General features: G+C 47.5%; 7 protein-coding genes across 7 annotated transcripts; 3 read left to right on the top strand and 4 right to left on the bottom strand.

Annotated features, from left to right (window-relative positions):
- Positions 1–426: 426 nt before the first annotated feature.
- On the bottom strand, positions 427–2031 carry N7516_011445 (uncharacterized protein; the record flags this gene model as incomplete). The annotated part of the gene is made up of 1 exon (XM_057224163.1): positions 427–2031. The coding sequence occupies one exon, from the start codon at positions 2029–2031 to the stop codon at positions 427–429; it is 1605 nt and encodes a 534-aa protein (XP_057069303.1).
- A 208-nt stretch (positions 2032–2239) lies between these two features.
- N7516_011444 (uncharacterized protein) lies at positions 2240–3276 on the bottom strand (the record flags this gene model as incomplete). The annotated part of the gene is made up of 2 exons (XM_057224162.1): positions 2240–2923; positions 2995–3276. 2 exons carry the CDS (start codon positions 3274–3276, stop codon positions 2240–2242), a joined length of 966 nt encoding a protein of 321 aa, XP_057069302.1.
- Positions 3277–4494: 1218 nt separating this feature from the next.
- N7516_011443 (uncharacterized protein) lies at positions 4495–5121 on the top strand (the record flags this gene model as incomplete). Its single annotated transcript, XM_057224161.1, has 1 exon — positions 4495–5121. The coding sequence occupies one exon, from the start codon at positions 4495–4497 to the stop codon at positions 5119–5121; it is 627 nt and encodes a 208-aa protein (XP_057069301.1).
- A 376-nt stretch (positions 5122–5497) lies between these two features.
- On the top strand, positions 5498–6454 carry N7516_011442 (uncharacterized protein; the record flags this gene model as incomplete). The annotated part of the gene is made up of 1 exon (XM_057224160.1): positions 5498–6454. One exon carries the CDS (start codon positions 5498–5500, stop codon positions 6452–6454), a length of 957 nt encoding a protein of 318 aa, XP_057069300.1.
- Positions 6455–8970: 2516 nt separating this feature from the next.
- N7516_011441 (uncharacterized protein) lies at positions 8971–9414 on the bottom strand (the record flags this gene model as incomplete). Its single annotated transcript, XM_057224159.1, has 1 exon — positions 8971–9414. One exon carries the CDS (start codon positions 9412–9414, stop codon positions 8971–8973), a length of 444 nt encoding a protein of 147 aa, XP_057069299.1.
- A 2246-nt stretch (positions 9415–11660) lies between these two features.
- N7516_011440 (uncharacterized protein) lies at positions 11661–12601 on the bottom strand (the record flags this gene model as incomplete). Its single annotated transcript, XM_057224158.1, has 2 exons — positions 11661–12339; positions 12378–12601. 2 exons carry the CDS (start codon positions 12599–12601, stop codon positions 11661–11663), a joined length of 903 nt encoding a protein of 300 aa, XP_057069298.1.
- Positions 12602–13319: 718 nt separating this feature from the next.
- Positions 13320–13784, top strand: N7516_011439 (uncharacterized protein; the record flags this gene model as incomplete). Its single annotated transcript, XM_057224157.1, has 1 exon — positions 13320–13784. The coding sequence occupies one exon, from the start codon at positions 13320–13322 to the stop codon at positions 13782–13784; it is 465 nt and encodes a 154-aa protein (XP_057069297.1).
- Between the last annotated feature and the right edge of the window lie 93 nt (positions 13785–13877).

The following is a 13877-nucleotide window of genomic DNA, read 5'->3' as shown; positions in this document are numbered from 1 at the left end:
ATTCCCAAGGGTCGAGGTAGCCTTTTCCAAGGCCTGGGGGACTTTTACCCGCCATAGTTAAGCTTTTTAGTATGCCCTCATATCAATGACCCCCATAGGATAAGTGTGTAACTAACTCCCGATTATGGGAATACCGTATTAAATTAGTAAAAGAACCAGACCCACAAAATGAAGCCCCGTGAGGGTTTAGATTATTGTGCCCGTAAGCAATTCTCGTAATTTCAAAAATTTTAGTCCCCTACAGATGTGTTTCTAGCTGCTGATGGAATAGATATCATTTCTTATAAATCACAACATCAACCGGTTTCCCCACTTCAGGATTCAAATGCTCGAGAAATATTGGGAGCCCTGTCCATTTCACAATCTGAGAAATTTTCGAATTTGTGCAGGCAATGATGGCATTTTGCTGACCATGCCATATCTCCTTCACATACAGCTGCGTCCCTGCCACGCAGAATGAAGCACCAGGCGACAAATCAGCAAGATCAGGTTCGGGGGAGGGGTTAAAAGACCCAGATTTTGTCTAATTCCTCTTTCTGTCATGGTGAGAGGCTGCTGCGCAACACGGATAGATAGGCATGTCTTTTGCAAGGGATCTCGATAGCCGTTTAGGCGACATGTTAATGAACGTTCTCCTTGGAGCTCCAGGCAATGATAGCTGGCTACTGCAAATGTAGCACTGTCTCGGGTGTCGGCAATAATATTGAACCACTTGCTGGACCGGCTGGGCTGAATACGCCTGGTCATTCGGGTTTCGACGAAAGGCCAGTATGCTTGGAGATTTCCTTCGGGGTCAAGGCCGGTGTGTTGGAGTGCCATTATGGCGCTCACGATTCTTGATCTGGCGACATTATTGTTGGATATGTCATTTTTGAAATTTGTAGCTGCGGGCGGTGCCGTTGTTGTATTGGCAACTCCGCAGTCAAAGCAACGAACGCCGGCTGTAGAGCGGTTTGAGAGGCTCTGTTTCCAGCATTGTTCAATACATTCAATGTTACCGATGCCGTGTTTGCAATCTGCTAGTTTGTGAGGTCTCTGGCTTTTTTGGGAAAGATACAGAGTGTGCCAAAGGCTCAGGCGCCGCGCATTTCCAGTACATGGACTAATCTCCAGCCCTATGTTCATCTTCAAAAGAGGCGTAACATCGAGCTCTGGGTCCAGGATTTCTGATATGAGAGCAGCCTTCAAGGTCGTTGCTGGAATTCGTTTGCGTTTTCCCACAATACCACCAGTCACATACTGACCTCCAATTAACTGAACCTCATAGCCCTCTGTGATATAATAGTGATTGCAGGCACCGGGAAGCTGAAGCTGATTGGCAAAATGACCCTGAATGTCGCCGATCTGATTCTGACATTGCGAGTTGACCGTAAGTCCAAAAGTAGTCCCGATCAACACGCGTGATGTGTTGGTTAACATTATCGGATTCAGCGCGTCCGCATATAATGGGCATGTCTTAGTCCAATGACACTCAACTCCTCGACCAGTTATGTCTGATTGCTGATGACGGGGAAGGGGAACGACAAAGCCACGCTCTGTGCGAATGATTGGACCATTCTCGCGTGTCCCCCCAACAAGCCATACTGGGCCCCAAAGCTCTTGAAGATCTTGAACCGTCAGAGACACTTTCATTCGAATGCCCTCACTTTTCTCCCTTGACCTTCCCAGAACCCAAGCTGGCCCACCGACAAAATCCTTCAAGCAGGCTAAATCTCGGCGGCGGAAAAAGAACCCGAAGCCGACGGGGATCTCACTCACCGACTTACGCCAGAGATTGACATCAAAAGAACAAACGTGTGAGCCAGAGAAAGATACAACACCGACCAGAAGAGCTGTGGCTAAGAAGCAAAAACGTGAATCCTCTTGGCCTGGTAGGAAATCACCGAGCAATCCGTTGTCTCCGCAGATTTCTTGCAGTATTTCATCCACCCGAGTAGAATAAGAACTCCCAGGGCCATCTAGCTCCTGTGGGCATATGTGAATTGCCCTTGCAATATTTGGCTGAACTGGGTCTTCGATGAGAATCGACATCATACGTCCACAAAATCCTTCAGTTTGTAGGTTTTTCAAAGCCGAATTGACTTTACTGAAGCCATCTCGAAAATCTCTCTGGCTATGTGCATCTGGGGGTCCACTATCCAAACCACATATGTCTGCAGTGTCAAGCTCCAGTGTATCCAGCTTCTTGTAATAGGCAGTAGGGTTTAATATATGGTCCAGATTTCCCGTTCGTCTTTTATCAGTCCCGGTCGCATAAGGGCTGCTTTTTTGGTAGCAAGGTAAAATCGGTCTCCATCGACCGTCCGATGGACTTGTCCTGCAAGTGCATACCCAAGTGCTTTTCACTTGAAGGTGCATTATCAGTCTCCAATCTTGACTCATGAAATCGCTGTATGCAATGGTCTTCTAAGCCAGGGCTAGATGGTCTGCCTTGGATTGCTTCGCCACCAGTTTTAATGAGCCCCTCATGCTTATCTTGGATGGGCCCATCGAGGTCACCCAGATTCTCGGTGTGTCTTTCAGGGTAGCGACCATGGTGTTGCTGTCTCCACTCGGCTAAAGAATGAGGTGTTTCCAATGGCCTTGAGGAGTGCACCCCTTTTCCCTGTGCATTATATGCATTCCATCCATTATTACTTCCCTGATGAGATCCACGCCCATTTTGTTCGTGGTGCACCCCACGAAGGTGCTCGCCCAAGTTGCTTTCCCTATTAAAGATTTTATCACATTCTGCATGAGGACAAGCAAAACTAGCTGGACGAATATGGTAAAATTCAATATGACGCTTCAAGGCGCCGCGGGTTGCGAAAAGGTGTGCACACCCCTGCCAATTGCAGCGAATCTGTTCGGTATCATGCTGTCGAGAATTGGTGGCTGAGCCGACCGTCAGATTTGAGGATGAGGGTTTTTGAGGTTCATTTGTCTGAAGAAAAAGCGAAAGTCAAGACTGGCATCCACCACTTCATCTTTGTATTCATGTTCAGAATAACTTACATGCTTAAAAGATCGCGATGAAAGATATGGCAGCGAATGTTCTGGATCGACATGTGAGGTTGCCACGCTTGAGACATTTGGATGAATAACCGGCTGGGATTCTCTGGGATCGATCCACCCTCCAATCCCGTGATCGCGAGAGAATTGTGCTTCGAATTGTGCTTCCTGGTTGTCGTCTATAGAAGACGTGTCGGTAAACGTGTTGTGGTTCACTTGGGAGTCGGATCCCGCCCAAGAATAGTCTGTCTTCGAATGTGGCCGCCCATATCCATGAGGATCCATTGTACAACAAACTTTCCCAATATTCGCCCATTCGCCCGCAATGAAGAGCCAGAAAGCCGATTTTCTTTATAGGATTTACGAGCTGTAGTTGGAGTCTGCCAGTACATCACAGCCACCTTGACCTGTCCAAAGTTAGAATCGGGAAGCTTCGTGTCGGTATAATATTGGCTCATTGGCACGATGAAGGATTTAGGCAGAAACAATGCCACGGAATGAATAACTCAAAACAGGCTAGCTAGGGATCCGTGCACTAATCACCCGAGCCTGGAAAGCGATTTTCACCCGGGTGACACACCGAACTATTGATCAAACATATGTAATCAGGGAAGAATATCTGAATGCTTCTTATTACTTGATGGTACAAAACAGAGTTTCGCTGAGGGGGACTAAAATAAGGCAAGTATTAGTTACCCGAAGCTTCTAACATAACGAACATTTAGTCAGGCGTAATATCATCCCGGTGAAGAACTGCCATCTCATCAGGTATAGGATACATATGTAGTCTTTCGGGCAGTTGATCACAAAGGGCTTCCAGCATAACTGGACTGATGCTTCGTGAGCCATCACCTTTATTGGGCGGGGCTTTGACGCTCCCGAAATTTCGTATATTGGAAGAGATTCTTGGGACGGTACGCTTGCTACAGCCAGCTGCCTATCCTATCTGTGATATAGATATTTCTCCACTGCGTATCTTGTCGAGGATAAGCTCGTGCTTTGAATGGGCCTTAATAAAGATCTGCGTACCAAGGACGATGGTTTTCCAAGTGGGGCATCGAGGTGTCAGATGTATTTGAGTTTCAAGTGAATACATCCTGCCACATGGCCTGGTTACTCTGAGTAAGAAACAATACAGCCCCACTGACAAGGATACTCCGGAAAATCTCTCAATATAGACTAGTCGATCTTGGCAATTAGGGTTTGAGAAAGAATCAAAGAGTATAAGTGGTGACACCAGTTTCGGGAAGTACTGTACTGGCACAAGGATTCGTCGTGGGAATTGGAACGGGATGTCTATCCGTTCCATGTGTCGCTATTATCCCTCAATACTTCACGACTAAGATGGGAGCTGCAATGGGCGCAGCCGCTTCGGGGTCCGCACTCGGCGGTGTCATCTACCCCATCGTTCTGTATCGACTCATCAATTAAATCGGCTTCCCGTGGGCAGTACGCGTTATCGGATTCATCGCATTGGGAACACTGCTCATTCCAATTAGCATCATGCGTCTGCGCGTGCAACCGCCCAAGGTACGCGCCATGGTCGATCCCACCGCGTCCAAAGACCCAGCCTATCTGGCTTTCGTGTTCACCTCGCTAATTGCATACATGGGCTTATTCGTTATCTTGTTCTACCTGTCCTTCTTCGCCGAGGCAACTCGCATCACAGATAGCAGTCTGGCCTTCTACATGGTGCCCATCTTCAACGCAGCTTCGGTCTTTGGTCGTACAATTCCAAACAAACTCGCCGACCGCTTCGGCCCCTTTAACCTTCTCGTTCCCGCTGCACTGTCCTCGGGCATGTTGATGTTCTGTATGATGGCAGTTCATTCAAAGGCAGCTGTCATTGTCATGGCGATTCTGTTCGGCTTCATGAGTGGTGCGCTGATAGGACTGCCGCCTATGTGTCTGGCCATTCTGACGGCGGACAAGTCGAAGCTAGGCACCCGTGTTGGCATGGGGTATGCAATAATCGCACTAGGAGTGCTGGCGAGTGGTCCTAGCGGTGGTGCATCGCTCGATTGGCACAGTTTGTGGGTGTTTGGTGGGGTTCCGACCTGTGTGTCGGGACTAGGCTATGCGGCGATTAGGATCTTCAAGTATGGGCCGAAGCTGAATATTAAGGCGTGAGAATTGGCTTTATCAAAAGGATGAATCCAGGTTCCACGAGGATGAAGCCAACGATCATATAGTAGGAAGGCTTCAACACCGAGGATTTGTATAGTACGAATAACGTCAACATTTGGTGCCCATTTTATAAGGCGCTAATGTTATTGACCTTATAGTTGAGGTATTCAGGCATCTTCAAGCGGGCCGGCTTTAATATTACTAATAACTATAGACTATAACGGTACCTACCTAGGTAGGTATACTTAGTCGCCCGTAGACTCACTCACTTACTCTTCACTCTATTTAACCTTCTATCTCTCTCTCTCTCTCTCTCTCTCTCTCTCTCACACACACACACACAATCTTCCATCCTTCATCTATCACCTCTCTAACTATCATGGCTACCAACGTTATCAACCCCCAGGCGACTCCAATCGCTACACCCCCTCCTGGCCCAGCTGAAGCCCCACCAATCTCTTTCTTGAGCTCGAGTTCCACAACTGCATCAGTCAATCTTGAAGCCAAAGCACCGTTTTCGGCTATCCAGACCCTCTTTGATCATCTGCACACCCATCCTGATGATGTGGCTAAGCTCAATGCAACCTACCCTCACCGGGGCGTCATCAAGACTGCGGCTCTACACAAAACTGAGTCAGATCAGAAGTTCACTATTGATCTCTCGCCGATGCGAAACTCCCGGATTCCTGAATCTCTGCGTGAGTCTTTGGATCCTCACGGCTTAGGCAAGATTCTCGACTTCTTCAACTCCATCAGTGCTCAGTATGTACCCGCCATACTGTCTTCTCTGAACATCCTCGCCGGTACCGATCTGTCTGTTGCACACACCTCATACAATATGAACTATCGCCTATGTGACTACAATCCTAACACGGCTGCTCCCGAATCGTTCAATGGATGCGGAGCCCACACGGATTATGGTACATTCTCGATCATCTTCCAGGATGGTACGCCCGGCCTGGAGCTTGAAGAAACCCCCGGCACGTGGGTTCCTGTCCCCGGGGATGCTACTGTTGTCCTAACTGGTTGGTGTGCGGTTATCTTGAGTGGTGGTCGGATTTCCGCCGCCAGACATCGTGTTCGCCGTGCCCCGGGCGTTCGTCGGTTGAGCGCTGTGTTGTTCGTCGCCCCTGATCTTGACGTGAAATTGAAGCCTCTAGGTGATTCTCAGCCAATTCGATCTTTCTCCAACGCCATCATGCGTGGAAACATGGATGTTGAGACCTTCAAGAATGTTATGGGGAAGAGATGGCGATACCGGGAGGGAAATGAAGAGATGGGCAGTGCCGACTCCCTCTCCCAGGATAACGAGATTGACAACATGGTATGGGGCTAAGCTTGGGAATTGCCACGATCTGCATATGTCACTTGCCTTCGCATGCATGGGTCACACGCCAGGCATCGTTCTTTCTTCGTTAGTTTGTTTCTTTTGTTCCAACCTTAGATGGTTGTTTCTCGCTCAGTCATACGATGGGATGTCCACGGGGATTTGCAGAAGTGGGGTTTCTAGATTTACCTCTCAGAGGTTCCTCCACTTCTTTTCCCTTTCTCCCCATCTCTAATATCTTGAAATGACTGCACTATTTTGATAATGAACTGGCACGTAATAGGCATAACGTTTAGCATTTGCTACAGGTAGCTTTGGGGTAATTGACCCTGTTAATAGCTGCATTAACACATAGCATGCTCTATCTTCATTCCCTAATGTTGAGATCTACAGGGTAGATAGGATCATGAAGGCACACAATGTAAATGTATTGTGGGTTGTTGTCACAGATACTAGAGAGAGAATAGATCTAAACCACACATGGGGGACCTGATCATATGACCTAGGAGAGATATTCGCCGATAAAACCTCGGCGAGTTTCTCTAGCCTATACCGAATGGCTGCAAAGCTACGCTCTGGAACACCGGGGGGGAGATATCACGATGGATTTGGGGGGTCCCAAACCTGCCAACAGATCAAGATGCAGTGAATTATCTTGTTGACGGATGCTTATTGTATGATGACATGAGAATTCACTAGAACACCCACTAGTTGCACACCAAGTCACAATTGGGTCAATGTTATTGAATTATTCAAGACACCATTAATCGCTTATAGATGGTCCATCCATCTTATCACCTAGTCGACATTCATAAATAACTGCATCCTATCCACATTGAATAAAACTTGAGGAGAAAAGGCACATAAGCCTCTCATTTTGACCCTCTCGTTTTAGGCGAAATAAGCTCAAGGTAGTTCACTTCGATCTAGCGGTGGCCCGAACAAATTCTCACGACCATAGCCAGGTACGCAGTTCGCTGCTTCGAATAATCCGTGCTAGTAATTGTTTGCATTGTTTGCTACCGAATGAGCCTATGTTTAAAACCATCTAAACAATGACTCTTCTTCTGCTTTCTCATGCTTCATTTTTTTTGCTATATTTTATGCTCCATTAACCATGCCTACCCATCTACCTGCCGTCAATGATACCATCAACCTCCCTGCCATCGATGATGCCACACACCTTGCTAGTAGATGTCAGTTAGATGGCCTCATCATCGACTGTTGATGGCATCATCGATGGCAGGCAGGTTGATGGCATCATCAATGGCAGGCAGGTGGGTAGGCACAGTTAATGGAGCATAAAATATAGCAAAAAATGAAGCATATAGTGGGGAGAAAGCAGAAGAAGAATCAAAATCCAGGTTTATATAGCCGATTAAAACCATTCGGTAACAAACAATGCAAACAACGCAAACAACGCAAATAAACTAGATCGGAATTAATGGGTGCATTATCGTGCAAGGCTCGATTAACCCTAGAAATTAGCCCTATATAGATCACGTCATCATTATGGGTGCATCATTATGGGGAATTAATATGGAGCAGATCATGGAAGTACCATGTGGCTAAGGTGATTCAGGGGCTGTGCTTTTTACTGTGGTGATACCATAATAAATAACACTTAGGCTGAAAATGACTGCCATAGTACCTACCTAATTGGGTTAGACCACTGTGCCAACAGTGTTTACCTATCTTTCTTCCGATGTTTATAAGGTGTTGTTTATCTTGTATTTGAGAATGTTCCCTTCCCTCTGTCTCGCCATATTCTATTGTGAAGAAACGTGTCAAAATGAGCTTAGGGCCCATAGTGAAGTCATTGCCTAGAGCATATTCAATGGATGAAACTCCGCGGAAAAAGAGAATCCAAATTGTGCTGACAGCATTTGTTGGCAGGTCATCCTTACGTGAAGAAGACGAGATAACACAAGTAACGCAGCCAAAGGGAAGAGCGCTACTACGTTATATAGTGACTACCTCTTTACCCTATCTCGATATTAAAAGCGGCGGCATTTAGAATGAGGTCTGCTGTAGCGGGTGTCAAATTGCTTTGGAAAAGGATCTAGGGTCATCTAGGGTTTAGTCTAATGCTAGTGTTTTACGGGACAAAGTGTACTCCTATGACGAATTCATAGAACATTTTTAGGAATGCCGAGAAGCTCAAAATCTATGGAAGTTGAGGAACCAAAGAGTTGATATCACTAACCTCTCGGAATTCGTTAGGCGTGGATACTTCAAAAATCGGGATGTTATCATGTCTTTCAACAGCAAAGAGCACGGGGAATTTCTATTTACTATCTTTCTAATGAGCTACTAATCCAAATGCTGCTTGGTTTTCTGATTGTAATCCCAGCTTATGTATTTACAGCGAGCGCATTTCCATATTTCTACAGCCGATCCAAGGTATAAAACATATATGAGATTAGGTCAAAGATGCTTAATCGCTTGTCATTGATTGTCATTAAGGAAAGTGGTTGATATACACGGTGTTCAGCTCATAAGCCGAAGCATCATTTCATCTTCATTCAAGGGAGAGCAGCAGGGGCGTAGCTCTGGTCAGGCTTGACAACCTTGCCACCGGCAAGCTGCTTATCGGTATAGGCAGGCCAGACGATCTGCCTTGACGCGTTGTCGACAACAGAGAGCGTAGTGAAGCCGCTCTCCTCGCCGAACTGGCCACTCCAGCCGGAAGTGACGGTGAATCCGCCGCAGGTGACGGGGCCACCGTTGGCGCGGGAGGCAGGGCTGCCCTCCACGACGTAGGTGCAAGGAGTGGCATCGCCGCCGCCGGGGTAGATGCCGAAAGTCCAGGTGCAGGAGGTGTCTTTGGTGTTGCAGACACGCTTGGTGTCCTGGAGGGTCCACTGAGGGCTGTCGGCCATCATGGACTTAGAAGAAGTGTCTGCGGGAGCAGCGAAGGCTGAGGAGGCCAGAAGACCGGTAGTGAGGATGAGCTGAGTGAGCTGCATGATGATGGTTGAGTGGTTGATTTGAAGTATTTGGTTTTGAAGGATGTTGGTGAGAATGAAGAGGACAACATGGGAGGAATGAAGCTATTTATGTCTTTTCCTCCGTGTGTGTTATCAAGTTTGACCTTACTGCAGATGACATTCTGCCCTTTTGTCCAGCTCGAAATAGAACCATACAGCTCCAAAGGATGTAACGTCGAGTCAGGTCACACCCGGAATACGTTACTCCATAACGGGTGTGGATTTATGCAGAAGTGAGACAGCCCTGCTATGATTTGTACATTCATCTCTCTTAACTTCCTCTTCATTTCTCCACATGGTTGCCAACATAAATTCTTTTTTTATCCAAGACATCCTCAAAACCCAACCAATCAGATGTTCGTATAGCTGTAGGTTCACCCCGCAAATATGGACAGGCCGGCTGTCGATCGCCGATCGATGATCCTATCTCGTATATTCCTGTTAGACGAAGTAATCAATATTGGATGTACTCCGTACTATTGCATGGTCTGACCTTCAAGGGTCGAGCGTATGATTTCGGGGACCCTGTAACCCCGGTTACGGACGCCACGATTTTCACGCCACCCTCAGGAACCCTGGAATGGTGTAACAGAAGAATGAGAGAAATGGATTGGGGCCCGAGACTAGCAAGTATATTCATTTGAGAAACAGTTTCTTAACAGTTTCTTGGTAAGAACATTGCCTAGGAAATCCTGTTTGAATAGCCCACATACCGTCTCCCCCGGATCGCATTCCATATCCGAAACAATATTAAATGGATCCATTTTTATCCGTACATTAATAGATTATAATGAGGGATTTTGAAGAAGCCGAACCCCGTTAGGCCCCTATCTCTGTTCTGGGGGGTTGAGGCCTAAATCGAGCGGTTCAGCTAATGACCAGGTTTCTTGGTCTCGTTGCCACATATCAGCCGCAACCTTTTCCGAGGTTAACAGAATATTGCAGATGAGCTTTGGATATTAATCGGTGGATCTTGGAAATGAACGAATCTCGGGTCCTCCGGGGGTGCCGTATCCACAGATTCGCTGGTCCTTCCCCCGCTCTTTCGTATTTCGTAGGTCGTGACCCCCTTGGCAGTAACTACTAACCACCTTGGCAGGAGATTCTAGCTTGTTCGGTGGGAGACCTCAGTTTGGAGTTTTTGCGTTGGCTCCTACTTCCACCGAATGTGCTTTGAGACTGGTCCACATTTTTTTCTCTCGATTATCAGGCCGGAAGCCTTGAGAGGCGCGTTTGCTTGAAATGTGTTGACATGACGTATCGCGTTAAAGTTAGCCATGGTCCAGATGCCACTCATGCCACTGTCTCTTCCCCCCACAGAAATCATCAAACTAAATTATCCACTGCGTGTCGAAGCCAGTGGACAAGAGTGTTGCAGACAGTGGTGGGGTCGGGTTTTACCGCGGTGGTGACCTTCCAAGGTTGGAATGCATAGTGCACTTTCCTGGTTCGGAAGGCGGTATACGGGCTATTTATAAACTAGTTTATGTCTAGGCAATATTCTTCCAACCTTGAACTATCTATCCTCATCCAATCCCATCAACATTTCTTTCACAACAGCGGTTTCTAAGCCCGTGGCAAATTTACTCTCCATGATAAACCATGGATCACTACCTATGGAGGCTGAAGTGTAACTATCACTGCCGGTCCAAAAAAAGGCCCCCGATAGAGAGCACATTCGCGTTGATCCAGGGATCTTATTGAATGGATGACATGATGACACGGGGTGTGGGCGGGGTGATCCGTTGATAGGCCTACCTACTGGAATAGTCGCCCCGGAGGTGCACATGAAACTCGTTGCGGTGGACGGCGCTTGTGAAATTATGCCGTTACATTCAACATCGACTCCACGGTGAAACCGGAGATTGAGACCCTTCAAATCCAGGTTCGTAGGGGACATAGTCGGCTGGAGAAAATTTCCATCCCTGATTGCGGGTGGATATTGAAAAGTTGCGGGAAATTATGTTTGCAAGAGAATGGGCTGGATCTCCCACTTACTTACTCTATGGGAAGTGGGTGCATATATGCATAAGCTCATGCTACGCTCACCTACGTGAAATACTAGTTTACCAGCAAACAATCACGCAAAGGCTGGAAGCCGAGCTGTGCCCTGCTAGTGACGATAAATCAGTCTACACATACGAGTAGCATGCTTATCAACATTATGTAGGAAAGCCTAGGGTTGAAACCTGATTTGCTCGGTAAAGAAATTCAAAAGCAGGGGTTTACTCGGTAGTATACATGACATCCGTCCGTACGGTATACTTGACACCTTTAAACACATCATCCCCACCATGGAACAAGTTTCTTTGCTGAAAGATGAGAACAGAACCCGTCTTGGGAAATATCCGAACGGATTCTCTCGAGTTCATCCCACCCATAAACGAGGTTGCACCACCTAAAAGAGTCTCAGTCTGCCCAGACTCTGCAGCTGCAGTACTACTCCGGTCACCAATTTGAGCCTCATCGGACTCAACCTCAGCATCTTGCGGATCAACATCCCATCTCTGCCCGAAAGCGAACAACCGATTCGCTTTCTCTGCCCGCTCAACATGAGGCTGCAACTCCTCCATATCCTGTCCCCCTTCTCCATTCAAATATAAGTGAATAGTGTAGAGCGACTTCTCCAACCCATCAGGTGTAACAAAACACCCATCCCAATGAGGTCGGAAATAATCCCCACCCTCATAGCGCAGGAACCGAAGACGTTCATTCAGCCGGCTGAGACGGAGCACTTCGCCCCGTTTCGCAGGCCCAAGACCCGTAACTAGGGGTTTTCCCTGGAGGCGGTCGATTTCGCACTCGCGCATGAAAGGCATCATTCGCTCCAGGATTCGGTCTGCAAGATCGGGCGAGTCCAATATGACCCGTCCGCCCTTGCGCGTGTCGACGGACATTACTTGTCTGCCGCCGCCGGCGTTGATCATTGCCTGTTCCCATACGGGGGCGAGAGTGTTGAGTCTGGGAGTTGGGTTCTTGTTGACTCTTCTGCTAGACGGATGAGCTCTTTGCATTCGGCTTCGGTCATGAAGTTGTCCACTATAGCGGCAAAGTAGCCTTTGTATTCGGGGATCGGTGGGGATGTGCGCTCGAAATCGAGTATGTTGAGGGTTGCATTTGAGGCTGGTCCCCGGAGGAAGTCTTCTGGGATATCTTGGCCTGCCATAGTTGCTGATGTGGTTTCAAGAACGGGGAATTCTATAAATGTGGTTTTGTTTTGCTTTTTGGTGTTGGGGGCTGAGCTATTTATACCCCACTTTTTGAGGCTCTGCTTGGGGGCTGTGGTCTCGGCCAATACAGTCGATCCCCTGGCTTCACGTCGTTCTATAAGACAAGAATGAGTCACCGATATTTTAATGAGTTCTACTCCAGCACTAGCAACCGTCTCGTTATGCTACAAGAGCTGAATATCGCCATGGGTCTTAATCTACACCGCCATCTTCCTAGCTTAATCTAATTATCGGGTTCCCATACTGAGAGAAGATCAAATCATTATCTTCAAGACGGGTATTGCGAGGTTCAGTAGTAGAGGTAAGTGATGGGGATGGAAATTAATGGCGACAGTAAAGTTCCACCGTTGGTTGGAACTGACTCGATGCTGCCTCCGCAGTATCGGAAACTATCTTAGATGAGCCGATTCTCAAACAGGAAACCTGTTTTGGCCTCGAAGCCTATTCAGGACAGGCCGCTCTTTCCTCTTATCACCTCGCCATGCCAATTCTCCTCTGCTAACTCTCTAGCATTTTATTCACTATCTCGCCTCGTCAGTCGCTTTTCTTTGTAACGGCTCATCGCCTTGCCTTCAGTTTCTGATATCCTGCACATTCGGCCTCACTGGTCTGCGACTTAACGTTTCCTCGCCTTTACACCACTTTCCACAAAGAATGTCGTCTACCGCCACTTCATCTACCTTTTCAAAGGCCAGTGCTCACGCACTGAGCTTCTTTTCGACATCAGGGGCGTCATCTCCATTCAGCGGTCCAACGTTTGTGGACAGCCAAGGATTCCTAAGGTCATCCCACCGTGTTGGAGGGCCGACTCTATGCTCCCTTCCTGCTAGTGTCACGACGTCTCTGCCATTAAGGATTCGACAAACCTGGCAAAAGGGTAAAGACCGTGCAAAAGATATTCTAGAGCAACTCTCACTTGAATTTATCTCTATTGAGCTGGTCGGGCGCTTGTCAAAGGTTGACCCAGAGCCTGAGCCAATCCTTACTATCCTTGTTGTGATGCCAGATCGACCTAATCCGGATATATGGTATGAGGCTGCACGTCGAATCCAGTCAGAGCTCGAGGGAGATCTCTCGGGAATTTCTGTTGAGCTAATTGAAGAAAAGCTCTATACTTGAATGTACTGCTTCCCTGTGGAAAGTACGCATACGATCCGTCCGAAGTGGCTCTCAATTGCGGAATACATTCTGTCGCATTGTGATACCCGCGAC

Source organism: Penicillium verrucosum (assembly GCF_028828655.1).
Source record: "Penicillium verrucosum strain IBT 35672 chromosome Unknown utg000005l_segment0_segment0, whole genome shotgun sequence".
Taxonomy (NCBI): domain Eukaryota; kingdom Fungi; phylum Ascomycota; class Eurotiomycetes; order Eurotiales; family Aspergillaceae; genus Penicillium; species Penicillium verrucosum.
Note: the sequence above shows the minus strand (reverse complement) of the source record. Positions and strands in the feature narration are given on the sequence as shown.